The 27,567-nt window shown below is 40.4% G+C and overlaps 1 protein-coding gene across 1 annotated transcript in view; it reads left to right on the top strand.

Annotated features, from left to right (window-relative positions):
• The first annotated feature begins 348 nt into the window (after positions 1–348).
• The window catches only part of RHEB (Ras homolog enriched in brain), a 40,107-nt gene continuing 12,888 nt past the window's right edge, over positions 349–27,567 (top strand). The window contains exons 1-3 of the mRNA XM_009287816.2: positions 349–367; positions 17,584–17,655; positions 25,160–25,227. Coding sequence (XP_009286091.1) covers positions 349–367; positions 17,584–17,655; positions 25,160–25,227 — 159 coding nt within the window. The remainder of the gene's footprint in view (positions 368–17,583; positions 17,656–25,159; positions 25,228–27,567) is intronic.

Genomic DNA, 27,567 nt, shown 5'->3' with positions numbered 1-27,567 from the left:
TCAGGTCCTCTGCTTATCCAAGTATGCCTCCTAAAGTCTAGGAGGATAGCGACTTATTTTGGCTTCAGAGAAGCTTTTGAGTAAGTCTTGCTTTGTATTATGATGGCAAGAATATTACTTGAACCCTGGATAAGAAAGGATTTAATCTCTTCTTAGGACAAGCTTTTGGTTGGTAGAAAATGAAGAGCATTTCTTCTGGGGAAAATGCAATGTTTGAGTAGAGCTAATGTTCATTAAGGTGGGGAATAATTCCAAAATCTGAAGGACTGGAAGGAAATGTTTTCTACATTTCCTTGTGTAATTAGGGAGCTAGATTGCGTTGCCATTAACATTGATCTTGACCCTGGAATGCGGGAGGCTAAGTCTGGTAAGTTGTAAAATGTTTACAATTTTATAGGTTAGCATAAGTGCTTAGGTGACCTACTCTGTGAAGTTGCATGCTCTCCTTGTAATTTGTATGGTGTTTGAGATGAAGCTAATCAGAAAATGGCGAGCTTTTTTTCCTGTGTCTCTTTCAGTTATGTGTTGAAATAACCAGGTTTTGATGACATATTTCAGGCAGTGAGCTGTCCCCTACAGCTGGTGATTCAACAATTTTGCGGATCTTTCAGGTTATGAGCATGTATAGTAATGGGCAGGCACGTCCTCCACGGGGATTTGTGAAACGGAGGCTGAGTCTTGAACTGGCTTCATGCTAAGCCCTTGTTTCTTTTACTTACATTTTATTCTTATCCCAGTGCTGTTGTCAGATAGACTAGAGGTTGGGAGCGGTGTTCTGGTATAATAGTTCTCAGAATAGAAAATTCAGGAGTCTGCTTGTTTGAATACACTCCCTCTATCTTTCAACACCACCATCAACCCTTTCATATGTGAAACTAGTATTCTTTGCTGATGGGAGAGATCACAGTGGAAGCCTCGTGAAATCCCAGGCAGACATGCTTTCTGAGATGCAGACAGAGTATTTGCCAGGAACTTCGGGACTTGTTTTTTGGTGAGGAAGGCCAATTATGTGTGGATGTAGCATACAGGTTGTGGCATGACGCTAGACAAAATCACACAAGAATGTCTCCTTTGGGTTTTGCTCAGGCTTAAATCGGTCTAAGAAAGTGAAATTCCATTATGTAAGTGCACTTGTCTTGGTGGGGTTCTGAGTAGAAAGCGGATGGATTTCATCCCAAAATCTGCTAGTTTCACAGTGGGAGGAACTTGTCTTTGGTTACTGTTGTTTGGTAAGTGACCAGAGTGGACCAGCTACTTGAGATTTGATTCTGGAAAAAATCTGTCTTGTGCACGATGAAGCATGAGATTTTAAAAAGCTACTGCCATCACTAAAAAGAATCTTCATAATTGTGTTTTGGTCATAATCTAATATATCCCAAATATAATTGGAAATAATGGATTTGCATGGAAATAAATCAAGCAAGACTAAGATTGTCTGAATCTCTTCAGAGTAAGAGCCACTCTAAAAACCAGCATGTAGTTGTCCAAAATGCTTTGTGCTCAGTTTGGTTCTTTTTTGTTTATAGAAGAAATACGTAAATTCAGACCACAAATGCCTGTATCAAAGAAGAGGTGTCTTTAGATGATCTTGTAAAGTAGCTTATTACTGGGATTCTCTGTATTATATTGAACTGATGGATTTAAGATAAGCAGGGAGGTGTTGTTTGGATCAGCTGCTTCAGTTGTAGGTCACTATCTCAGCCTGATTTGTTTTTTGCTGTTCATGTAGCTCCTGCTTCTGGTATTACAGATACACTTGCGGAAACTGGAATTCTCTTTCTGAATTTTACATGTTTGGACTGGTGATCTGAAAATGCTCTCCTGATCGGTTTATAGCTCTGAGAGGGAAATCCAGTTAAGTTAGTGGTGACTTACCTACTTTCTTCCCCAGCTAAATAGTACTTAGTGACTTTCAGGTTTATACATCAGCTTTTTGTGTAGGTGGAGAGCAGGCAGAAGTAGTTCTGGTCTGTGACTGCGGCATGCGGGTAGCAAAAAAACTATGGTGGAACAGAATTATATGCCAAGATTAGATTTATATGGAAAGGCTTCCAGGTGGTTGTATTAAGTTAAAAAATGCTTCTCCCCCCTCCACCTTGCCTGAAAGCAAGAAAGGCAGAAAAAGTAGAGCCTTTAATATATACTTATAAATAGTAAGAATAATAGTAAGAAGGACAAAATGCAGTTATTGGTTTTGAAAACATGAATTAGTTGAATATTAGGAGGTTTGTATTGTAAAATGGAGTGGAGTCTTTGCTTTTTGCTTCTGAAAGATGGCATCTGTTCGCACAGTGGTGTACCACCCTGAGGAGATAGCCCTTTGATATTGGGTGGAGGGAAGTAGTAATTTTAGCAGGCAATAAATTGCCCGTGTAAATGTCAAGAGAGAAGGAATGGAGAAATCACTGCTGTTGTGTGCTGTAATTTGGTTTACAGAATTGGTTGTGTCCGCAACATTGGAAATCCTGAGATTTAACAGGAAAATTGACGGGTCCAGGATCCAGCTGCGATACCTAAGGTTAAAATTTTGCCGAGTCCCTAGTAAGTGCCAAGATTATTTTCATAGCGCTTCTCTCATTAGGACTGCATTCGCTCTGCCGGGCTGCAGCAGTGCTGCTAAAAGGAAAGGTTGCAGCTACCGGGGGTCTGAAATTAGGCTGGAAATGACAGCTTTAATTGCATTTTGGTGTGACTGACTATGCTGTTCAACAGTGAAAGTTTCTACAGCACGTTTGATAGCAGTAGCTGGAAGCACTAGAGGCAGCATGTTCAGCTGTAATATCAAGCCACGGTAGGGTTATTTGAGGACACCATTCCAGGATTAACTCTTGAATTGCCTACTCTGATCTCTTTTAATGGTAACACTTGCAGGTTTTGCTTGTGTATTTGAGTGTTTTGGTATTTGATTGTTCAACTTAGAGTTCACGTCGATGGGAGAAACCAAATGAAATGCAGATCCTGTAATTTATAAGCTATATAAAGTTGAAACTCTTCATTTAGATATACTACACTGCCTTAAGTGTAGGTTCTGGGTAGACCAACCACCTCTGTGGTACACACTGCTGCGGAAACTTAGCATAACCACGTGTTTGGGATTAGAAGAGCAGGCTAAAATGTGGTAAACTACCAATTGTGATTAACTTCCTGTAGCTCTCCTGAAGGTGACATTCAGGGGCGTATTTTAAAAAAAAATGCTTGACTTAATTGTGTATTCAGTCCAAAATTGAAACAGCTTCTCTGTGGGATATTCATAATGCACTCAAGCTCTGTGAATCCTGCATGAGTCAAAATTGCTTGGTGTTAACCCAAATTATCCTAAATCGGAAGCTGCAGACATGAAGCACGGTATGTGAAAACACGAAGCTGCCCTTGTTGGTCATGGATCTGTCTCCTTAAGGACTTGAGAGGCTTCCTTTTGTTTTCCAAGGCCTATATTTGAAGGGAACGGCAAATTTGTGGTGAATTTGATACTGTGAGAAACTAAAATGTGCTTCCTGAGTTTGGGGGGTGGTTGTTGCTTAAAATTTCTCTCTTCCAATCCCGATCAGGACATTTGCTTTCCTGTACGGTTCTTGCACACTGATGGCAGCTATCCTGCAAATGAGGGGATGTGGGATGGGGAAAAAGGGAATAACGTGGAGAAAATCCATGTTATGTGTTGCCCAGCAGACCTCTTAACAGGATTGACAATTATTAAGTTTACCAAAAACACATGAATGTGGGCCGTTAAAGATTTCCTTCTTGAGAAACAGGAAGTACAGTGGAATTGTTTTTTTTGGGGAAAAGATGCTTGTATTGAGCTTGTATTGAACTTGTAATAAGGAAGTAAACAGAGGCAGTTTTTGAACAGAGTGCTGAAACAGGCTTTCAGGTGCAGCTTTTCTCAAGAGATGTCTCTGCCACTTTCCTTTTTTAATTGCCATGTAATGAAGGCAGATGCAAATGAACTATGTGGGGTGGGGCCTCCCTTGGCACAAGTTGAGCTAATCCTGCACCGTGGCTGGAAGTTGGACCTTCCTGCCCCCACCCGTGTGCTGGCACTAGCACGCTGGAAGCCTGGTCACCAGCTCGGGGAATTTATTTCTTTCAAAAGTAAAGCGACCAGAAGGCAAAGTTTTCATATCGTTCAGCTGGTTGGCTCTGCAAGTACAACCCTGACAGAGGGAACGGAGTCAGGAGCGTGAGCTGTTTCGGGGAGGGTGGAGTAGGCTCTTTGTGGCTGTGCAGACTTTACTTCAGTCAGACCTGTTATGAAACCACATCTGTAAGTATTTTCCTCCACCAATCCAGATAAGCGTGAATGCTTTTTCGTAAACTTTCAACAGCGGGCCTTTTGAATCTGAGCAGTTCTCTTGATGGAAGAAGATAGCCTTGTTAAGGTGGTGAACTGTGCATTAGGGAACCATGAAGAAACCAAGTTTTTCAAGATTCTTGTTTAAATAATCTTCATAGTCAAATTTAATCCTTTCATGCAGAATTGAGGAAAAGTGAGATGTTTGACCTGGGGTAAATCTAAACCTTGGTCTGAAGTCTTCAAACTCAGATGATGCTTCAAATGATACGATCTGCTGCAATTTTCTGGAAACGCTTGGTAGTAAAGATGCTGCAGTGGAGCAAAGCCAAAAGTCCAGACTACAGTGTGCAAGGTGTTCAGAATCGCTGATTGCCTCCCTACTTTGAAAACCAGTGGAAACAAATCTAAAGGCTCTACTGCTTTTCAGAGTAATTTTCAGCGTTTGCTAAGATATACTACAAAATATATGTTGTGTGCAAATACCAGTTGACTCCTCAGCCTGGTTGACTCCTCAGCCTGGTTGACTCCTCAGCCTGGTTGACTCCTCCTTTAGTTGTAAGTATTTATCAACACTGTTGCAGCATAGAAATGATTCACAGCTACTTAATCTGTTTAGATGCACTGGTTCTTCCTCAGTTTACCATATGCACTTTGATTGCTGTACATGCAAATTTTAAGTATATTTGTATGAAGGATACGGGATGAGACAATGGTGAAAAAGGTAGTTCCTGAAGTGCAGATTTTGGATTATCAAGCATGATATGCCAATCAAGATAAAGACAGGACAAGCAAAGAATAGCTTGTGAACCTTGGGGGCCCCTGCAAAAGGGAAGACTACTTGGAATTTCTTGTAGGACTTCTTAAGTGAATGAGAGAACTTATGACTAGAACACAAGAAAGAAATCTATAGTAGTTTAGTTTGGATTAAATCCGTAAGAGTTTGTGGATAATAGCCGAAGATTAATCTTTCAAGGCATAAGACTAAATGAATGATTTCTGAAGGCCTTTTAAGGAACAAAAGATGCTAATGTGTGATGCTCAGAAGGCTTCTTCAGAAAAGTTGCGCTGCTTTTATGTTAAATAGATATGAACTCAAGAAATCACGGTTCCCTGTTAGACTATGCTTTAAACAGTGAAGTTACCTTTCAGCTCTCTTTTTTAATGTAACACTGAAGTCTTCAAGAATGAAGAGTTAATACTTCTGGAATGTTTATCAGTATTCTTAGGTATTTTAGATTACAGCAACCAGAACAGCATGCATGACAAAGCTAGTTATTTGTATTCTGTGGAGTATTGAGTTAAATGAATTTTAATATGGAAAAAGAGGGAATACGTAAGTGGTCTTCAGTGTGTGGGTGTGAACATGTGCAAGTGTAATACGAAATTATGGTATGAAAGTGTCTGTTGACAACATTGTCTCCTGAGTTAGTGGGATACATCTGTCTAGCTTCAACAACTTGTCAGATTGTATTGCCAAAACTTCATTCAATATGTACAACCTCCTTGAAAGGTACTCTTGCTATATGCAAAAGAGCTGGGATGCATAATATGTAGGAAGACTCCATTAAATCTGTCCTACAAACTGTCAAAACAATCAAGCTCTTGACATTAATGCAGTAAAGTGTGTTTTGCTTTAAGGCTTGGTCCTCCATTAATAAATTTTTGGTGTTCTAAAATCTGTTTCAAAATTACCATTTTGAATCAGAACTGGAAGTTTCTGCTTTGAAACATACATATAAACAAGCACCGTGTTTCTTAGTTTGCTGCAGTACCACCTTCTGCATTGCTTTCTTGTCGGTTTCTAACAGAAGTTCTGCTTCATCTGTATGGTTTGACACTGGTGAATAAATTCTAAAGAAAGGTGTTAGTTGTGCTATTTTAACTTTTTTCATGTTTGGGGAAAAAGGTTGTCAAAATTCTTGATAAACCTTTTGTGGTTGCTAAAATTAAGTCTAAAACTTGTTTAAGGTAATTCAGGTTTTTCTGAGCAGTAAAGCTAGGAAGAATGAGAAGTTGTCTGAATGTTTCAAAATCATGTTCTTTATACAGAGTGTATCAAGGAGCCTTATGACACCTAAACCACTTTTCTGCTTGTCCTTCCTCAACTGCAAAATATCTTTTATCCCTAAGTGGGGTGGTAGGACAGAGGTAGAGTTAAAGTGAAACTGCCAGAACGGTTTCAGTGACTAGCTTGTTGAAATTTCTGCTAGATGAGTGTCTCGGATGGTGCTCCTAAGCCTAGGTTTGGGTTGTGCATTTGTCACAATCAACCGCTATGAACAAGTGTAAGTTAATGGTAGTACAGAAAAATAAGATGATGCCTTCCCTCTTTGCATTTCTAGGCAAAAAGATTGTGGTCTTAAAAAGCCATTATCTCGTATACAATTTACAGCTAATGATGAGACTGTAGGATATATGTTTCTTTTTTCTGAAGATGGTCATATGATATGACCATTATTTTGGCATCCAGCTGCTTATCTGGGCATGGGTTGTACATCCCCAAGGCTGAAAGGGTTTAAAGGTGGAGGTTGGTAAGGAGAAAAAGGGACAGTATGAGAAGGGGTGTAGGGACCCAAGTTTTAAGGGCAGCTTTTTGTGGGGAAAGTTGGGCCATGCCTCTCCAGTTCTTACAGCATGGAAGTGTGGAAACCAAAAATGAAGATGTGGGTTATTTCCCAAATAGCCAGGGTAAGGAAGTGAGCAAATTCTGAAAGGCTGTGCTGTACCTACAGTAAATCTTGGCCCTTGACCTATTTGCCTGTCATAGTTCACATTTTATCCATTTCTGCCAAGTAGATGTGATGTACTTAATTTCTTAGATACTGTTTGAAATAGACTTGAATTTATGATTAGCTGGATTAACTTATGATTTAACTGGATAATAGCAGAGTAATAATCACTATCGCACTTTGAGAATTTTATTTGCATTGATATGCAAAGACTTGTGCAGCAGACAAATATAGCACGCTGCTCTGGCTCTTGAAGGTCGGCCTGAAGTTAGGTTGCCTTAAACTGTAGCTTGATACTCAACTCCTTGTCCAAGTTGCGTGGTTGTGCTAGCAGAGTGCTGGGAAGTGAAGAATACAGCTTCTCTTGGCAAGTGCTTCCTCAGGTGACGGAGCTGGACTGGCTGGAAGACATTCACTTGTGAAAGACAGTCTAAATGGAAAAGTAGTTTAATGTCAGGTTGCAAATGTCATCTTCAGTTACCTTCCTGGGCTATTTTCAAGGGTGTGTGTGTGTGTGCTATTTGTTCTGTGGGGTTTTTTTGTTGTTCTTCCTTGCAAAGATCAGAGTTCTGTATTGTGACCTTTTTGTACTAGATAGTATAAAAACTGAGAATAGAAAAGTATGATTCCTACCCGAAAACTCTTAATTTGAAGTACCTTGTGAGCCAACAGATGGATACACACTGATGAGGAAGGTAAGAAAGCCAGCTGGCTGTCATGACAGGCAACTCTATAATATGCTATAGCAAACAAGGCTTACCTCTTCTATCTTCTCTGCCCTATGGCAAAATCAACTCTGTCATGTCATATCTGATGGATCTTAGGCTTAAATCCCCTTAAAATTTCCCCAGGTTGGGGGCTCTAATGATTCTTCCGGTACTCTGCATGGTGTTCTCCTTACCCCAGAGTCTTTTTTTCCTGGTATCTTACCCACGTCTGTCATGCTGTGATTTTGGTATATTACTACTTTGAACCTTCCTTACTGTTAACAGATTGCCCTCTGTATTCAGAGGCTACTCTGTTATGTTGGTCGGGTAAGTGTGTAAATGAAGGCTTGCAATCAGAGTTAGTGGGGAGGGGTTAATGACCAACTCCAGCTGTATAGTGCTATGGTATGAAGATGGCATTTAACAGATTGTTGTTATGTTGGTCGGGTAAGTGTGTAAATGGCAATCAGCAATCAGAGTTAGTGGGGAGGGGTTAATGACCAACTCCAGGTGCTATGGTCTATGGTATGAAGATGGCATTTAACAGATTGTGGCTTTCTTCAACCCTGATTAATAGAGGGGAGGAACTTCACATGTTAAGCAGAAGGAACATGGAGGATGCCTATAGAGTTAATTCAAAGAAGATCTGGAATTGAATTGGAGGAGAGACAACAGTAACTTATCAAAAGTTGATCTGAATCTGATATGGGGAGACAGTTTTTGTAGAGGAAGGTACAGTTCAGGCATACTGTTTTTTATGTTGGCATGTTTATGTGTAGATCCACAGCAGCCTTGTGCTAGGCAGGAGAATTAAAGTGGTCAAGGCTGAACTGTATGATCATTAATCAAGATGGTCTCAGTGTCTACCTATGCATCTGTTGACAGAGGTGTGATGGAGTTGACCATGTCCTGCTCCACTGGTGGAAGAGAGAGTCAACACTAATCTTTGTCAGTATTCCTAAAGACCACCTTCTCTGTTTTGTGCTAAGAGATGTTAGTGTTGTCAGGGTTGGTACCGCAGTTGCTGATGGTTCATGCAGCTTTGGGAACTTCCAGCAGTGCAGGTCATGGCAGGTGAATACTGCTGTGTGCTGATTTTGACTGCCAGTAGCAGCACTCTTTCCACGAAAGCCAGGTTTTGGCTGCCACGTGCATTGCTGGCATTTGTTGACATTGGGTTCGTCAGACTTTGGACCATCAGTGCGGGCACAAAGACTTTATTGCATTGACTTACTACTTCATAGTCAGGTATAGTGCTGCAGGCTGAGGCTGCCTTTTGTTGCTAAGGTCTTCTAGTGATTATTATGCAGTTAGACTGAGCTATATATGTTTAATATGTTTTAAAAGTAGCTTGCCTGTAGTTGTTGGAACAAATCAGTAATATTTTCAGCTTTTGCTACGGGTTGGCAAATAGCTCTGTGGACCTTTTGTCAGAGTGGGGCTGAAATTTCTTAAGCTATAGTTGCTGGATATATATCACACTATTTGCTTGGTAATGTTACCAAGAGAGGGGATATTACCGTTACTACCTCATCAGGATTTCATCAGGTACCTGCCATCTGTCATCCTGCAACAAGGAGGAGAGAAATACATCTCTTACTATTGTTCTTGCAATTCTAAGAAGATCCTTGAGGCCCTGTTTCATATGCATTTCAGTAGTACTGTCAAGAGGGTCCATTTCTCACCATTTCAGCTGCATTTCTGACAGTTTATTTGGTGTTACGATACACTCAGGGTGAAGCTCCTAGACTTGCCTTTTTAAAATGATGCCAGGAAAATTTCACTGACATATTCAGAGACTTAGCCCTCTGCTTGCTGGTGGTTGTAAGCAACAATGAGATATAGTGGCCACAGCGTTGGCAACAGTCAATGCTATGGCTCCAGTCCTCATAAAGATCCTATAAAGGAAGATCCTTAGGGAAGACCTGCATTTCACTGAAACAGTACTGATCCGTTGAAAGACAGGTCTTTCGTCTTGGGAAGGGTTCTGTGCTATTAAAGCTTTCTCTGTTACTGGTGTAGATCAGGTGGTCTAAAAACAGAAGCAAGATTTGCAGTGAAAGGAAGAGGAGAGAAGAGTTTATCCTGTTTTCTAATAGAAATGTTAAGTTTAAAATCCTAGTTTGTACCTATGCACTCTGGCTGCTTCGATGGCGCACTGCTTTACCAGGTGGTCAATAGCAGTAGCATGTAGCTTAATGTGGCTGGTGTTAACTTCAGCCACTTGTGTAGAAATGGAAAAAAAGGAAAATGATGGCTGCAAACCCGCGGTAAACCTAAACAGTTGCTTTATCCCACGTGGTGTGCATAGAGTGGAGTTCATGGGCTTCTGCTGTTAAATTCAGCTGTGCTGCAAGTGCAGTTAAGGCAGTGTCTATGCAGCGGATGGAGAGCTGGTGCTGGTAACTGCAGTTGGAAAGATCCACTTCTTGAAGTGCTTCAAACCTGCTAGTCCTGATATTTCTGGCTTGCAGAAAGGTAATTTAAGTTGTGCACCCCAGTGATCTTTAGCGTCAAGAAAGAACTGACTGGAAGTTGGGAGTTCATTCCCTTGTGTTGAAACTAAAACCTTGAAGTTGGAAAAGGGTGCATGGAATGCATTAAAGCAAGAAATACGCATTTTTATCTCTAATGACATAGCATTTTAAAACTGTTTTAATGATGACACAATGACAGTTACTGAAAGTATCTTTCAAAGACATTTCATGTTGTACATACCCGATGATCCAAGGAAAGGTCAAGTTTATTCAGGTACCTAATTAGCTGCTTGAAGTGTGTGCATAGAGAGAGGAGTTGGCTTCTACTCAGCAGTACAACTTGAATTTTACCTCTTGGGGGGGGGGGGAAATCAGTACAAAGTTCAGGCTCTCTCCTTCTAAGTGTGTCATAAACTGAAACATTAGGGTCTGATCTTTAAGCTTAATAAGCTTCCCTTTAGAAGTCTAGTATATCAAGTAGTACTGCCTAACTTTTAGTTTAGGAATACATTTGCTAATTAGGCTAGCATACGTGCCTGATAAGTCAAGTTGCCTCTGAATTTCTACAGCCACCTGAAATGTTTTAGGCATGGTGCTGTGGGGAGGGAGGTGGGAAGGTGCTGCAGAGATGCACAGTTTCTGCAGGAAGTCAGAAGGGAATACAGAGGGTGGTATTTATCTGAGCAAATATTGGTTGACTGTCTCGGATGTGAATGTCTGAATTTCCTTCGTAGTTAGGAGAGCCCAGGATGCAGTTTCCCTGCCCTATTTAAAGCATCTTGGATGCAGCCATCTATGCATGTATACCATGGCCGGGTGAGGTACATGCCACAGAAGTTTTCTGGATTTCTTTAAGCCATGTAATAGCTTTTCCATCTTTGACAACTGATAGTAAACACGTGGAATTAAAATTGGTTTACCTCATTAAAAGGGAAATATCAGGCAAACTGTGTCACACGCTTTTCTGCCAGCAAGGGTAACAAGTGGAGGTAACTGGACTGTGCACTAAAATAACTAAAACAGTTCTTCTGACAATCCTTTGCTGAGGTTACTGACTTAAATGGAGACAAAATGGACACCTGGAAGTGGCAACTAAGCTGTTGCAGCAAAACAGTGGAATTTCTCTGTACATACTTGCCTGGACATCTAATACATTGCAACAAAGTGCAAGTGAGCATTGAGAGGTGAGCACTGCAGCAGGATGGAGCAAGCTTGCTGTTATATATCAGGGAATAAAGCACATGCTCTCTTCTTGCTTTCCTTACAGAAAATATGATCTAGAGAGCATCATTAGGACTTCTTGGTTTGTGTTTTGAAGGCTCATCGCTGCCAACCTTGCAAGGGCCTGCAAATATGCTCGTGAGTTTGACCGACTGCTTTGAAATCTGAAGAAAGTAAAGGAAGCCATCTGACTTCCTTTCTAAATGACTGCCTCTCAGATTTCCTCTGGCTTGCAGAGGAATACCTTTGATAAACCTCAGGAAGATTGTGCAATGCAGAAGGAAGGGAAACAAGCATGTGTCCTTTTCTCCCCGCAGGCTTGTGTTCTTGGTGTTACAGACTGTCATGTGAACCTCCTCTTCTGCAGCAGGAGTGTTTCTTGCTACAACATCTTGCCTTAGACTGTCAAATATATTTCCCTATATCCTAATATAAAAATAGATCAATCCTAATATAAAAATAGATCAGGAGAAGGCAGGGAACAGTTGTAGCAATAGGATAGAGTGCCACAGAAGTTGAAAAAGAGCTTGTGGTGTTGTGAAATGCTGATCTGCTGTTTGGTTTGTCGTGAAGGTCTCTTCTGTTCTTGAGGTCCCTTGCTACCAAAAGATGTCTCATTGAAGTCCTCAGACTTTCTCTCTTACAGGATTATAAGGGCAGATCCTTTAGTCTGTCCTTCAGAAAACTCAGACAGCACTTTGAGAGAGGAGTGCCACCACTCTTTGTGTTGCAAATCAAGCATGAGTATCATATAAGCAAGTGCACCAGTTGAGCTCTGTGTGCCAGCAAGAGTTTTCTCTGTAAGCATCAGAAAATAATGTTTTAATCCTGGTATCACAATGTTGACGTCACAAGGAAATCACTACAAAATGGATAAAACTACGGCTCAAAGTAGATGTTTTTAAGTGATAATTCCTCATGATTAAAAGTCTAATAGTAAAATTAAGTTGCATCTGAGTAAAACACAAACTACTCATTGTATCACTGTCTCCAGAGGTTTGGAAACAGAATTCTTTATTGACTCAGATGTATCATTTTTATAGTCATTAGAATGATTCACCGAACTAAATAGCAGTGGACAGCAAAATAGCAACTACATAGCCATAATTAGTACCTGGAGGGAAAAAAATCTTAATTAACCATAGAAAGTTGCTAATGATGAAGCCTGAGATGAATGATGAGCTAGTGATGGATTCTGAGATCATCTGCTATCTTGTGGAAAGATTTTTGTTGAAGACTGATGCTATAATTCCCTTTGCTACCCAGTTAAACCTCCATCTGCTCCAAGAAGTTGTTCTGTCCCTTTCTGTGCTCTGAGGACAAATAGATAATCTGCGCTGTGGAGATCGTCGTGTCTCCATTTTGTGCATCTTGGTATTCTGAATTAAAGAAGATAAAGATCCCAACGTTCAAGTTAAATTGAGTGTAACTTTCAGTATGAAAACTTCATTTCTGTGAAGCGTAGTAAGTTGAGCATAGCTGTGCGTGAGATACTGAAAGTTGGGTACGCGGTAAGTCTTCTCTAATTTGATGTGACTGACAGCATTTCATTATGAAGTTTCTTGAACCCTTTTGTGACAAAACCTAGACTAGTTTGTTCTGTAGGTATGACTGAGTAGATCTACGTAGAGACTAACTTAGGTAAGATGCTAGGCTTGTGGTAGGAGTGGATTAGATGCTGCCAGCTGTTAAGTGTTTAATAATTAAGCAAAGTACATAAGCAGATGTTTTAATGGAAAAAGATGGGTTAAAGAAACTATGCATCTAAAATTCTAACAGAACGGAGAATTGCAACTCTTCAGTAGTTGTTGTTCTTGACCCAGTCAAACTGTTTACTGATTGCTTGTGCAGACAATTTTGAGTATTGAGAAATTCTTCCTGTTGAGATAAACTGCACTGTGCTGCCAGTGGCTGTCATCGTGGAGACGCCATGTTAGAGGGCAGCTGCAGAATTGAGCTTGCACAATGCCTTGCTTGTGGAGCTGTTGTTTGACTTGCTCACTGGCCAGTTGCATCATTTCTATCTCCTGGGTTTGGGGGGGAAGTTGGCTGCAGATGAGAATTTCATCTGGGCTTTCCCTCTGCCTATTGCAAGGAGAGTAAGGATGTGGGATGGGGATGGCAGGCAGGTGGTGGTGCACCGAAGAGAGGGCATGGCCTCTTTGGGGAGGCCAGCTGTTCATGAGCCCACCCATGCTCAGTTACTCATCTTCTTGGTAAACTGCCTAGTGTTGTAAAGCTTGAATTCTAAGGATAGATTAAATACCACAGCTCTTGTCCAAGAAGTAAAAACATGAGTAAAAACTCAGTTTGGCAATTGTTTTGCCTTGACAATTGCAATGGCATTTGAAACTGCTGTGCTATGACTGCAGTAGTCAGTGTTTATGGGACGTTCTGCTTTATGTAGTGAGTGGTATTTCTGAGTGAGAACGGAAATAAAACAGCTTTATTTTTTGAAATGGCTTTCTGTCTGAAGACCTGTTCCTCCTCTGTTTTGAGAGTGGAAAAAACTTTTCTTTACCACTCCCACATAATATCATAAATAACGAATTGTGTATGCAAATTCCCTTTGGGTACTTCTGGACGACTTGAGTAGAGCTTTCTGCCACCTGGGACTTGTATTCTAAACACTTGTAAAACCCATTCCTCCCAACGCTTACCTTCTGTCCTGTTCCTCCAGGGAGAGGGAGAGTCAGTAAACTTGGAGGATTTTACTTACAACTCCTCTGCCATAGAGTATCTGGTGCTTCGAGTTACCATAGCAAGTACAGCTGGAGGAGTCATCCTGTTGCCCTCACCCAGTGTTGCCCTTATTTGATTCATTTATTTCTTTGTCGTCATTTTGAGCTCTCTGATTCTGAACAGAGTCAAAAGGTTAAACCATAATCTTCTCCAGTAGGATTCTGCAAATGCTTTTCCATCTTGGAATCACAGGTCTCCATCAATTTAGTGAACCACTTCCAGCAGACTTTGCCTTGCTTCTGCTCATGACACTTCTCCTTTTGGTCTCAACAGATGTTTATTTTCCTAAAACTTGAGGACAGTGGATAAACTAAAAGTACCAGCATGGAGGATGCTACAAAGAAAAGCTTAGCAAACTAAAAAACATTTGGGGTTTGTTCCAAATGAGGGCATGCTAGAACTGAGCCTTTTTTGAGGTATGCACCCTTGAGTAATTAATTAATCAAATCTTTGCTTCTGGTGTTAGGCGCTCTCATCCTTTTAGGCTGAAGTGTGCTAGTGGTGTATGCACACCTAGACTGCAGTGTCTCCCTGTGTCCTCCTCCCTGCAGTGCTCCAAGATGGAGTTAGCACATCAGTAAATGCAGTTGGGTGCAGTTCCTTGGCCCCTGCCTCACAGACATTATGTTTATGTTGTAATTCTCTCTGATAATGTTGCCTGATCATTCTGGGGAAAGAGGTGATAGGAGCTAAATTGTCAACTTAATTTTCCTCTCTGTCCATGAGCATAGGTCAAAGGCCTGGAATAAAACCTGTGGGACAAAGTTCAAGCCAAGCTGTTGTTTACGTGGTCATGTGTGCTTCTTGGGCATGGGCTGAGACAAGGCAGTGGGGTGTTAATGACTTAGGTTTAAAATTTCTTGTGTCCCCTTTGGAAGCCTTGCTTTAGTGGGATACTGTCTCATGCACTTATTCTAAGGGGGTATGTGGCTGAATCCAAGGCTGGAGAGCTTCTCTGTGGCTTATCTAGGAAAGCAGGCATCCTCTTGTGATCCCAAACACAGCACTACTGGAAGGCTTGTTACAAAGCTTGGAGGAATTTAGGAGCAGAGTGTTGGAACGCTGGTTTTGTCTGTTTTTGTTTCCTCCTCTTTCACTTTTAGGAGGAAAGCAGTAATTAATACAGCTGGATGTTAAATGCAGCATTTTCTGTTGGCTCCGACTTCTTTTTAGTACTCAGTTTCCAGACTTAGCACAGACAGACAGTAGTAGTCAAGTCTTTCAGTTAGTTTAGGATCCTTCTTAGGAGGAAAAATGTTCAGTGATGATCTGTGCTTAACTTATATATCTTCAAGATAAGAAGAGCTAACAGCCTAATATAGGAATAGTTAACTTAGTTTTAAAATGGAGTGCTTAATGTGCTGGTATTGGCAAAGAGTCTGGAATCATGAACTCTGGGTAGCAACTTCATAAGCTTATAGCTGAAGAAGAAATAGCCTGTAAGTTCATTCACTCTCTAAGTGGTGTCCAAAATACACAGTTTCAGCAAGTTGCTGGGATGCATAGTCTCAGTTCTAAGTCTGTCCTTACTAGGATGATTGCAGATGTGCATGGTTGCTTTCTCCCCCGCCTCTCCTTGCTGGAGCAACAATTTAAAGTGCAATGTTCTCTGTAAACTCATGCACAGTGAGAATGACACCTTTAGTTGCGCTGTTAGATGTATCAGAAAATGGTGTCTAAGAACTTAAAAGGTTGTGTGCTGGTTGGTCTTTTTGGGGTTTGTCTGGGTTTTTTAGCATTGTATCTTGAATAAACTGGCATGATTGATACGAGACAGCAAAGGGATAAGCATGGCAGAGCTGGGCAGTGATGTTAAAATAAACCAAGCAGTGAGTTGATGAAGGTTATGGCTGTTGGAAAATCCTCAAATGGTGATGCTTGTGTAACATTTTCTTTCTTCCTCCTGGAGAAGTAAATCCTGGAAGTGTTGTAGTTAATGAACAAATTGACTGCACGTGTAATTATAAATATTAAGCCGAACTTCCCTGGCATCACTTTCATCCTTGTACTTTGTCTGACTTGCAATCTTTTCAGAATGTCTTTAACAAAATGACTTGCTAAGTATGCTGATAATAATAAAAAGTCAAATATGAACAGGTCAAGAGCCTTGTATGATGAAGCAAGAATGGGGGGGTTGGAAGTGGAAAACTGTTTTTTAGTATCTCCTGAAGGAATGCTTAGGAAAGAACTCTTTCTACAGCAAAGTATAAACATAGCATGGTCTAAGCACTGCAAATGGGCAGTCTTTATCCAAAGCAATTAATTCTTGAAAATAGTTTTACTATAAACTAGTTCATCCACAGCATTGGTTACGTATGATGTCATTGAAAGGCTTCTACTGAGTAGGATGGTCTTGAGTCTAGATTTTTACTTGAGGTCCTATTTTGTTTGTGCTTCTTGCCAATGAGAAGAGTACAAAGGAGCATGAAGAGTATGCTCATGTCCAAAAGCAGCTAATGCACTTGGCAATCTTTGTAAGAGTATATTTGTCCAGTAAATGTAATGTGATAGGATCTAGTAGATTCCCAAATGTAGAAGGTGTGCTGTAATGGAAATCGTGTTAAGACTGTGTTGTGTTAAGTCTTCAGCTGCAGAGGTTTAAAGGTGCTTTTTATGGTCAAGGTATGCAATTCACTTTTACCGTCTTGTAAAATCTTTCAAGACTAAATTAGTTTTCATTTTTTTCTATCTGCTACTAAGTGTAACATTTTGCATTACTCTTTATTGGGGGGTTTATGATCAGATCAGCATAACTGAAATTGGGAACGCTAAGTTGTCTGCAAAAGTAGCAGTTAAATTGCTTTCAAAAGAAAAAATCCAATGATGCCCCCTCAATCACTATGCTTAAAATACAGCATCCACCAGTCTGTAGTAGTGTGGCATCAAGAGGATTAATAGAAGAGGAAAGTATATTGATCTCAAGAATTTTGAGATTATCCTTTTGTCATGGGAAAGATGTCCAATCTCCTAGTCAAACCAAATTTGGCTAATTCTATTCCAGTTCCTAGTTTTCTGTGCAATGACTGAAAATTATTTCTAGTTTTCCTTGCTTCTTGACAGAAAAACCTTCCAAGTGTAACAGTTTGTTAAATTTAGTTTTATGAGGATTGGACACTGCTACTTTTAGATTTGTTCTAAACTGGAGGAGGCGCTTAAATTATGCTATGTTAAAACAAAAGCAGAACGTGTGCCGAGTAGCTCTTGCACTATTTTTTATATGTTCAGGAGACCCAGTTACTAGGAATAGGCACTTAATTTAAAAATAGGTCAGTTGTCATGTATAGATGCTTAAATGAACCATACAAAGCTTGTATTGGCTCTTATAAAAACACTGGTGTATCTGCTAGTAAATGTAAAGTGGTAACAGCCTGAAGACTTGTTTCAATACAAATTATCCTTTCCTTGCTTTACAGGAAAATCTTCACTGACGATTCAGTTTGTGGAAGGACAGTTTGTTGATTCATATGATCCAACCATAGAGAACAGTAAGTAAATAACTGACAAGCTGCTCTTCTGTACCTAACTAACTTTTATTAGCAGCCATTGTGGTTATACGCATTACTTATGTGGACATTAACATTAAAGCTCATTAATTAACTGTTAAGTTTTAATACTCTTTTAAACCAATGCTTACCAAGCTTACAGTATCGCAGCATGGAAATCACTGTATGCATATTTCTCCAAACAGCTAAACTGTCTTTTAACACTAAATGAAGGAAAACCTAATCAATCTGCCTAAAAGGCATCTCCTTCTTGTATTATATGTATGTTGTTGGACATCTGCTTCCCCTAATGTAGTCAGAGCACTTCAGATTAAGTATGACATACCTATATGAAAATGTGCCACTATATACAAGTATTCCAAAGTCTCAAATGTCTTATTTGATCAGTATATCCAGATGAACACAAAGCCAGCAATACCAGTCAGGAGCAAATGACTACCTTAGAAGGTAGACATGCTGTGGCCATGATAACATGATAGTCTTCTAAATTACTCACTTCCAACTGCTTGATAACAAGCGTGGTACACAATCAGCTTGCTGCAAATACTGGGTTACTGACTTCTCAAGTGTCTTTTTTTTTTTCTCTTAGTATTTTTTTTTAATATTAGTGCCTTTGTGAATAGCTAGCACAGTGGGTAAGTAAGGATACTAATACCAAAAAAGCTGCCAAGAGCAACAAGTCACTTCAGAGGTGAGTTACCCGGTATTTGTTACAATCCAACCACCTCTTTCTGAGCTAGCAGTGGTCATAAAGTACTTGAGCAGCTGAGGTGCTGGGCTGAGTAACTTGATCGTATTGGCTCCCTTTAATTATGTGGCAAATAAAACTTGGATTTCGTGATTGTAACCCTGGAGTTTTTGTATTTTAATGACTTCTGAAATGCAGTGGTAGCACACATTTTTACTGTTTCGAACTCGTGCGGTAGGATGTTAAACCTATGTGATACTCTGGAATTTTGAATGAAGTAATCAGTAGAACACGGTTTCTTTTGGATATATATAGTAATAATTACAAATCAGTAGCTATCAGGATAGTTTACTCAGGATTATTTTATTGCTTAGAACTAAAATTCAAATGCTACTTCTTGAAGAAGCTCTAAATTTGCTTTAGTGAGTTAGGGTGGATAATTTGCCCCTTCACCTGAATGATCTGTTAGTCCTTATACAGATGTCATTAATTCAAAACAAACCTTATTTATAATTCTAACAAAGTAAAAAGGGATGATGGAAAGTGTTAATATTAAAGTTACTAACAAAGTATTGGGGATTAAGTTTCTGTATTTTAAATCTTAATATCAGTTGGGACAGGTTATTTTTCACTGTGCTATATAAATGCAAAGAGTTTAAAGTAATCTTTTAGTTTTATGTAGGTATATGGGAGTGAATAAAGCTTGAGAGGCATGGGGTCAAAGTCTCTCCAAAATGCTGAGTCTGTATCTTGTTTTAGGATTTTGACACCTTGGTACAAGGTTGGCTTGTTTCATCCTTTACAAGCTCTTGTCGTCCACAGAAACCTATTGTCTGTAACTGCTGTTAGTAACTCTGTAGTTGTATGTATCGCACTGGTAGCATTTCTTAACTACATGAAAATACACTCTGGATGAATTCTGCACTTACTTAACTCTTGTAGTCTGCACTGCTTGCATGATCTGCACTCTAAACATTGAGCATGTCATGGCCATGAAAACTTTGTTGGGCAGAGGCATCTTGAAAAGGCTTAACTTTTAACTTGATTTCTTATTTGTTTGGAAAATAAACAGCATTATTCATTTGGTGAAAGTCTTGTGATCTGCGGCATGGCTGGAGGAATTTGCTTTCTGAAAGGTGGAGAATTGAAGGGCCCTTCTTTGATCAGAACACGTTGCTGGGAAAGTAAGGGTTGAAAACATAAAAGATGTGCCCTGACATTCAAAACAGTAGGAAGTCTGTCCCATTCTTAAGCCCTTGTGCTGGTTTTGGCTCAGATAGAGTTAATTTTCTTCACAGAAGCTAGTATGGGGCTATGTTTTGGGTTTGTGCTGAAAACAGTGTTGATGTTTTCGTTATTGCTGAGCAGTGCTGACACAGAGTCAAGGCCTTTTCTGCTTCTCACCCCACCCGCGAGCAGGCTGGGGGTGCACAAGAAGTTGGGAGGGGACACAGCTGGGACAGCTGACCCCAACTGACCCAAGGGATATTCCACACCATATGACGTCATGCTCAGCATATAAAGCTGGGGGAAGAAGAAGGAAGGGGGGACATTTGGAGAGATGGTGTTTGTCTTCCCAAGTAACCGTTACGCGTAATGGAGCCCTGCTGTCCTGGGGATGGCTGAACACCTGCCTGCCGATGGGAAGGAGTGAATGAATTCCTTGTTTTGCTTTGCTTGTGTGTGTGGTTTTTCCTTTACCTATTAAACTGTCTTTATCTCAACCCACAGGTTTTCTCACTTTTACCCTTCCAGTTCTCTCCCCTATCCCACCAGGGGGGAGTGAGTGAGCGGCTGTGTGGTGCTTAGCTGCTGGCTGGTCTTAAACCATGACAGCCCTGTAAGACCTGATAGAGAGAATGTTTTAAAATGTTTCTGTGAAAAACGGAAGAGAGAACACTTTCAAACTTACCACTAAAATTTAAAATATATTGAAGGTATCTTTTTTTTAAGACAGACATGTGAAACTAGTTTTGATGGGATTAGTATAAAATCATTCTTTTGACTTAAGTTCTTAATCTTTTTAAAATGCTTTTTAATATAAATCTTTGATCAACCCAGTCTTTTGACATTCCCAGCTGTATGTTTCTGATTCTGTGCAGGGTCATAAGACACAAAGTATGTAATCAACTCTTTTATTGTTTTCCTAGTTTGTAATTTCAAATCTGGTTGACCATGCTGGCAAAAGGGGTTGAGAAGTCCAGATTCCTGTACTAGGGGTGGTATTGGAGAATGTTGCATTTTTCCAGTGCTTTATAGCAGATTATAAAACCTTTTCAGTTTCATTTAGTGACTGGGTCTACTTTAGCATCACAAAACTTGGAAATGAAAAAAATACAGGCTAAAGAATAGTCTGGCCTATGTGATTTCTGTTTTGTCTCCAGAAAATTATTACTGATAATTTATTACAGTATTCTACCAGTGCTGATGAAAGGGTAGAAAGCTGCAGTACTGCTGGTAGCTCAATCTTTATAATTTTTGTCTTCAAATAATAAAACTTTCACAAAAAATTGAGTTTAAAGCTAAATTGTATAGAAGGCAAGCTATAGTTAAGCTCTTACAGGAACAAGTTGCATAGCATATAAGCCTTGAACAATAGGAATAAGACCTAATATTCTAGTAGTTTCATTTTTCCAGTGTAAAAATCTGTATCATCTTTGGAAGTGGTAAAGGGAAAATAAGCTGCATGAGGTTTCACTTAGTGTTTGTTAACAAAGCCAGCACAACTTCATTGCTGCTTTCCACCCTTTCTTTTGCTTGTATTACATTAGAACCAGAAAAGCTAGTTTATTTAAGTACACAAGCATGTTGAATTTAGTCGCTTCTACTAAATGTGTATCAGGAAGAGTAACTTGTAGCATTTTGTGGCAGCAGCGGAGGTGAGGGTTAATTGCTTAGCAAAATAGAATTTCCCTTTCTGAATGTCCCAACAGGAGCGACACCACGATGCGTGGCTAGTCTTGAGACAGACAGGTTGAGAAACTAGTGGAACGATTACAGGAGTGTTGGAAAGAGAAGGAAGATCCTTGCTGAGCCACGAGTGTGTGAGGGGAGTCTGTGTGGACACTGAGCTGAATGGGGCTCTGAAGGCAGATTAGCTCAGATGAGCTATGACCAGAACAATTTAAAACTCAAAAATTTTACTGGAATAAAAACTAGAATCTTAATTTGGAACTCAAAGCAAATAGGTCAGAAGGAATAGATAATGAAGATGTGCACATAACTCCCCCCACCCCCATCTTTGCAGGGATGTCTTTGGTTATCATTAATTCAGTGATTTTTGTGTTGCAGAAAAGCTGAGTTGACTGCCCAAGTCTCAAAAATGTTTCCTCCAGCTCCTCTGAGGCCTGCCTGGCTGCTTTCTGCTTTTCCTTGCAGTTTTGGAGAGGCTTCTAGCACTGTGCCACGCTCTGTGTCTTCCTTTCTCCTCTAGACTGGCTCAGTAGCTCCCTAAGGGAAGGATCAGTCTTCTCCCAAGGGCTTCCTACCTCCATCCCATGTTTTTTAATACAACTGTGAGTAGAAGCGTATTAGAAAGGGGGAGGGGGCTGGAGGCACCCTAGTAGTTGTGGAGAGGAGATACCTATAGGCTTAGATGGGTCTGCTAGAAGCATCTTTAAGGCTAAACTTGTTCCATGCATGTCATGGCAGCTGCACTGGAAGGGTGAAGTATGCTTCTTCCCAGGAGCTGCTGCTGAGCAGCCTTCTCAAGGGGTGGAAATGAGGCTTCTGAGAAAAATTAAAAATAGCTCTGTTGCATTACACATCTCAGTGTTGTAAAAGATGTCCTGGCAGATTAGTGATAGGCATTGACTTTGGAATGAAGAGAAGTAGAAAGGGATGCAGAAGGTAGTAGTAACCAAGGAACCCTTACAAGGTGGTTGGATTTAGCTACCAGCCAGTAGCTCTGTGGGAATAATGTTACACCACTCTCGTACCTTTACTCAGTGGCACTATTGAGCTGAAAGTCTGCATTCATATGCCTGGTGCTGATTTCTTATCATAATGTCTTGTTTTCACAGCAGCTGTCTTTTGAGTTGCATATGGAAATCATTTCATTCATGTTAGTCTAATTGAAATATACTTGATCTTAGGGTAACGATGATCAGCAGCTGATGGAGTTGCTGCATAAGTTACACTTCTGCTGAACTGTAGCAGCATTCAGGGCCGCGCTCTGCCTGTAATTTTACCAGGACTTTATCTGAGAGCAAAATGGCTTTAGTTCTTCGCAATGTAGCCATTGACTGCAGCACCCTGAACTGTACGTATAGATCTTTTTGGTGCTGTGCTGTTCACTGCAGCACCAAATTCTCCAAATTTCAGCAGTGCATCAGAACTAGAAACAATTGTAGGTGAAGGTGTGGATGGCAGCTTTCTTCATATAGCTACACTCGAGTTATGCGTTGCAAGCTGTAAGCATGTCCTGTTCTGAGATCTGTGTGCTTCGTGGAGCTACAACAGGCTTTATCCACGCTTCAGCTGATGAGCAGCGTTTCGCAGATGCTCACGTTATGACTAGGACTGCAGGGATTGTTCAGGTCTGATGAAATCTGTCCTTGGCATACCAGGAAGAGCCATACTATGCCGTGATCATATTATCGGTTGTTTGCCTTGCTCATGGGCACAGCAGAAGGCAGCGTGTCCCAGGATGGTAGGTGATGGAATTGGAAGTAAAGACTTCCTCTAGATCAAGGGGACCTGTGGATCACTAATTATGTTTAATACAGTTGCAGGTTTTTCCCAAGATGAAATTCTTACCAGGAATATTTTTAAAAAGCTTCAGCAAACAAATGGGAGTCATTAATTTTGTCTGCATCAAAGCAGATTTGTGTTCATGCAGTGGGCTGTTCTAGCGCTACAAGCCTCTGCACTGAACTAACAGTTCTCCTCACCCAGTCTGTGGTGACTCCTCCACTGTTTCCCTTCCCCTGGCTCTGTCACACTCTGCTTCCAGTACCGATGATGGTGATGTCTTTGCTGGGTCTATTCTAGGCTTCTAGAATAGTCTGAAAAAGCTGCCATCTGTCTCTGTCCCTTTTTAAATATTAACTTTATGAGGCTCTTGAAGCTACTTTGATTGCGGAGTGCTTTGATGTGTATGTGAAGTGTCAAGAGACTAGAGACTGTTACTTTTAATATACCTGTTAATGCAGTACCTCTCCAGATGAGTCTGTTTTCCCTCTGATTTGAAGCAGTGATACCGTATATAGCAACGCTGCGTGTTAACATCTGTTCAAACAAACGGTTGCTTCTGTCCTCACCACAGTATTCATCCAAGGCAAAAAGCTGTTGTGGATTCTTGCTTCATAACCCTAAAATTTTGTGCAGTGATGACAACAGTGTCCAGACAGTGACTTGATAGCAGCTCGCATGCCCATGTGCTAAAGCAGCTTTCTTAGGGGATAGACAGGGTAAGGTAGGAGCGCTCTCTTTGAGGCTCCATTTCAAATTGCACTTGGCAGTATTGTAATGGAAACTGCAGGTACGCTTTACACTGTTTATTTAGACACTCTGCATTAGTTTGGCTTTGCTGTTTGAATTACTCCTTTTTTTTAAAAAAGGGTGCTTTGATTTACTAGGTGGGCTGAAACCTCTGGTTTCAGATATTTCAGCCCACTTACTCAAGATAACACTCACGTTGTGGAGACTTGACAGGGCAATGAGCATTGGCGGGGAGGAGGAAAGTTGGCGAACTTCAGCTTCTGGGAGACCCTGTACAAAACCCAGAAGGCATTGGCAGGAGACTGCACAGCAGGATCGAGAACATTCAACTTCGCAGCTTCGGGAAGCTGTTGGACAATTTAGAGGCTGACGAAGAGGTCACTGCAGTGTTAGCTATTTCCCTGCTCATCACTGCAATGAAAGATGAAGCTTCTTAGGACTGTTAGTATCTGGGAAAACCACCTCAACCAGAGGACAACACAAACTTTACTCAGTATATCAGTACTGTCCGGTAATTGTGTCGTGAGTGCAACACTAAGGCCAAAGTGAAGCTCCGAAGGCAGGTTTGTGTGCTCTGGTTGGTACATGTAGTGCTCGGTAGTACATTATTCCTACAAGAGCTGTGACACTGTTTGCTTTTGCAGTTGCATAATACAAACACTGAGTAAGATTTCTCAGCTCACAGTGCGTTGGCATTTCATGAATCTGAGGAAGAGAAGGAATGCTCATCGCTTTCAAGGACTGAATGTACTTCCTGACTGAGGACTAGATAGGCTGGTAGCAACATGGTGAGCTTCTAGCTAAATTCTCGTTATGTAGGCTTAGTATATTTGTAAGTTAGGCTGTGTGTGGTTTAGCCCGCAAAGAATTTTTTTTAATCCAGATCATTTACCTCATGGTATTTACATTTAGGAAATTGATTTTGCTAAACTGCTTGAAAACTGAGGAGAATATCCTATAATAAGTTCAAAGTTAGCTTTGATGCTAATTGTATTTAAGTGTCTCGTATTACCACAAATTATGGTTGCCTCTTAGGCAAGTCTTGGAAGTCTCTTAGAAGGAAAGAGTAAGAAGGCTTTTTACATGCGTTTCTAAGTAAGTAAAGGAGAAACTGCTGCATCCTATGTGAGAATCTTCTGAAATTTGAAATTTTGAAGTAAATTTCTGAGTTTTGTTGTCTGTAATATGCTAGTTAAGAGTATGCCCACCTGATCTAGCCTTTTACTGCTCCTTTAAAGCCTATAACTGCAGTTCTTTTTCTTAGTGCCTCGGCTGACAATGGCATGGATGAAGTGACTTCTGATCCCTTCCTTGTTTATAATTCTGAAATGTGTATGTATTTCTTATTTGTTCTAGCTTTTACAAAACTGATCACAGTAAATGGCCAAGAATATCATCTTCAGCTGGTTGACACTGCTGGCCAAGTAAGTTATCTTTCTTTCTTTGACTCTTTCTTCAGAGTTAAGACAGGTATTCATACTCCTGTAGAGCTAAGCTGGTAGCAACCATGTGCTCAAAGCTGAAGTTTAACATAAATTATTCTGCCTTGTCATTTAGTCACCAAAGAGCAATGTTTCTGTAGTGTTTCTTTAAACAGTTTTGTTGGGTTTCGGTTTTGGGGGGTTTTTTTGTTCTCCTGTCTATTGAACGTATGCCTAAAAAAGCAAAGAAGGAACTGCCTTAACTCTGATGTACCAAAAGTTCATAAGTAGCTTGCTTGATATGTACGGACTGAACTAGCAGTCTTGCTTTAGATGGAAAATGTCAGTTCAATAAACCATGGAGAAGTTTTTCATGACTTTTTGCTATTTGTGTGCTCCAGCTACACCACTGTGACTTATATCCATGAAATAGTCATGGGGAGTATACAGAAATGCATATAGGTGGTACTTAACAGGCTACCAATAAACTGCTGCAGTTTGTTTACAGTTTTAAGTAAGTGATGATTCATGCACACTTCTGAGCTTCATGTAGTGACGGGGAGCACAGGAGCAGACAGTGAACACGTGTCCTGTGGCATGGGCAGTAGCTTCATAAAGTACAGGTGTTCATTATATAGTGCTGCTTGGCTGAACTTGCAGTGCATGTTCCATGCACAGGAGTGCTCTGTCCTTAGAAAGACTCTATATTAAAACCCTATATTAAAAAAAAGGGGGGGGGGGAGATCCCAGCCAGAAAAGAGACTGTTAAACCCCTGTATTTTTATCTTAAACTTTCTGTTGCTTACATGTTCTTACTTTCTGTGAGTTCTGATACTATACCTTTGGGTTTTCCTATACTTCTTGGGTTTGAGTAGTGTTAAACAATCTTAGTGTTGTAAAATATGCTGCCAGTACTTAAGACTTTAAAGCTGCAGGACACTTGCTCATAGCTGGGACACTATTCAGAAGGGTTGTAACCTTCTAGGTATGTTTGATCGCTTTCTTTGAAGAGAACTACATGACTTAAGAATAACCATGCTGTAATTACATGGTGTCAGCTTGTGGTGCTAATCAGCAACACTATATTCACTTACAATCTGTCAGAGGTGTCTGAAGTGATTAAAAACACAATACTGGTGACACGTGCTAGGGCAAGATTGTTTGATGGGGAATATTCCGCAGAGGAGAGCAGGGTTGAGATGGGCAGGCTGTGAAGTGTGAGCAGCAGAGCAAGCTCCATAGGTTTCACTTTGTGCCAAAGTCTGCTTGCCTTACATCTCCAATTGTAGCGTAGTGATAAAAGTAAAATTTCTCTTTGAGGAAGAAATGGCCGCCTGGGAAGGCAGTGTAACTTTGGTAATAGACCTCTATTGCTGAGGTTTATTTTCAGGGTTGATTTAATGTTGTACAGTATTGTAAAACCAAAATAACTTCTTTCCCAGCCTGTGGTTATTTTCAGATTTGATTCATCCTATGAATGACTTGAACTTTGAGTTCTGGCTCACAGGGTTAGAGGGGAGAGATGATGTTGGATTATAGAAGGTATGGCTTGAACAGATTTCTTTCTCAAGTCTGTCTTGCTTAATGATCCATAGGGAGTCCTTGTGTATACAGCATAGCAAGGATTATATTGTAGATTTGTTATATACTTGAAAACTTGGCTATGACTTGAAAAGTTAGAGCTACGTTGTTTCATCACTTGGCAAAGTTCTTAATTTGATCCGCAAGTTCCAGGAAGCATGGCAGCTTTTCTTCCTTCTCCTAACAAGCTAAATATGAAGTAATTAATTAGAAACAGTTGAGATTATGGCACTTATTTTTCTTGGTACTCCTTCTGTCCCATGCCTCTTTACCTTTCATGGTTATCTATTCAGATTTGCGTAGTTCAGTTAAACAGGAGTACAGGATCACAGAAGAGGAGCTGGGGCACTCCTGAGAAATTCCGGGTAAAGTCAAACAACTACAGAGTTGCACTTTCACCTGTTTTACATGCAGACTAGCTCAGATCCCTTCTGTATTGACTTTGAGATTACACGGCCAGCTGAAGTGGCAGTTCGGCATTTCAGCGAAGATGGGGGAGGGCTGCCCTCAGTGTGTAGCAAAAAAGGCAAATAAGGACATCTTTTGTCAAGTGTTATTCTTTCAGACTTTTTTGGCTGCATCTGTGAAGTTGATTTATAAAGGGTTTTTCCTCATTTGCCAGTTACGGAAGTTTGATTCCTTTTGGCTGTCTAGAGTTAAGCTGTGCGATTGCACTGCTCCATCTGTTCAGTCATGACAATGTACAGAGAGGTTATGTGATCTTAAGCTAAAATTAACATCTTAAGAAGCATAAGTTTAAAA

This window comes from Aptenodytes forsteri, unplaced genomic scaffold (assembly GCF_000699145.1).
Source record: "Aptenodytes forsteri isolate BGI_AS27 unplaced genomic scaffold, ASM69914v1 Scaffold296, whole genome shotgun sequence".
Classification (NCBI taxonomy): domain Eukaryota; kingdom Metazoa; phylum Chordata; class Aves; order Sphenisciformes; family Spheniscidae; genus Aptenodytes; species Aptenodytes forsteri.
The sequence above is the reverse complement of the archived record's forward strand: the minus strand, read 5'-3'. Positions and strand labels throughout refer to the sequence as shown.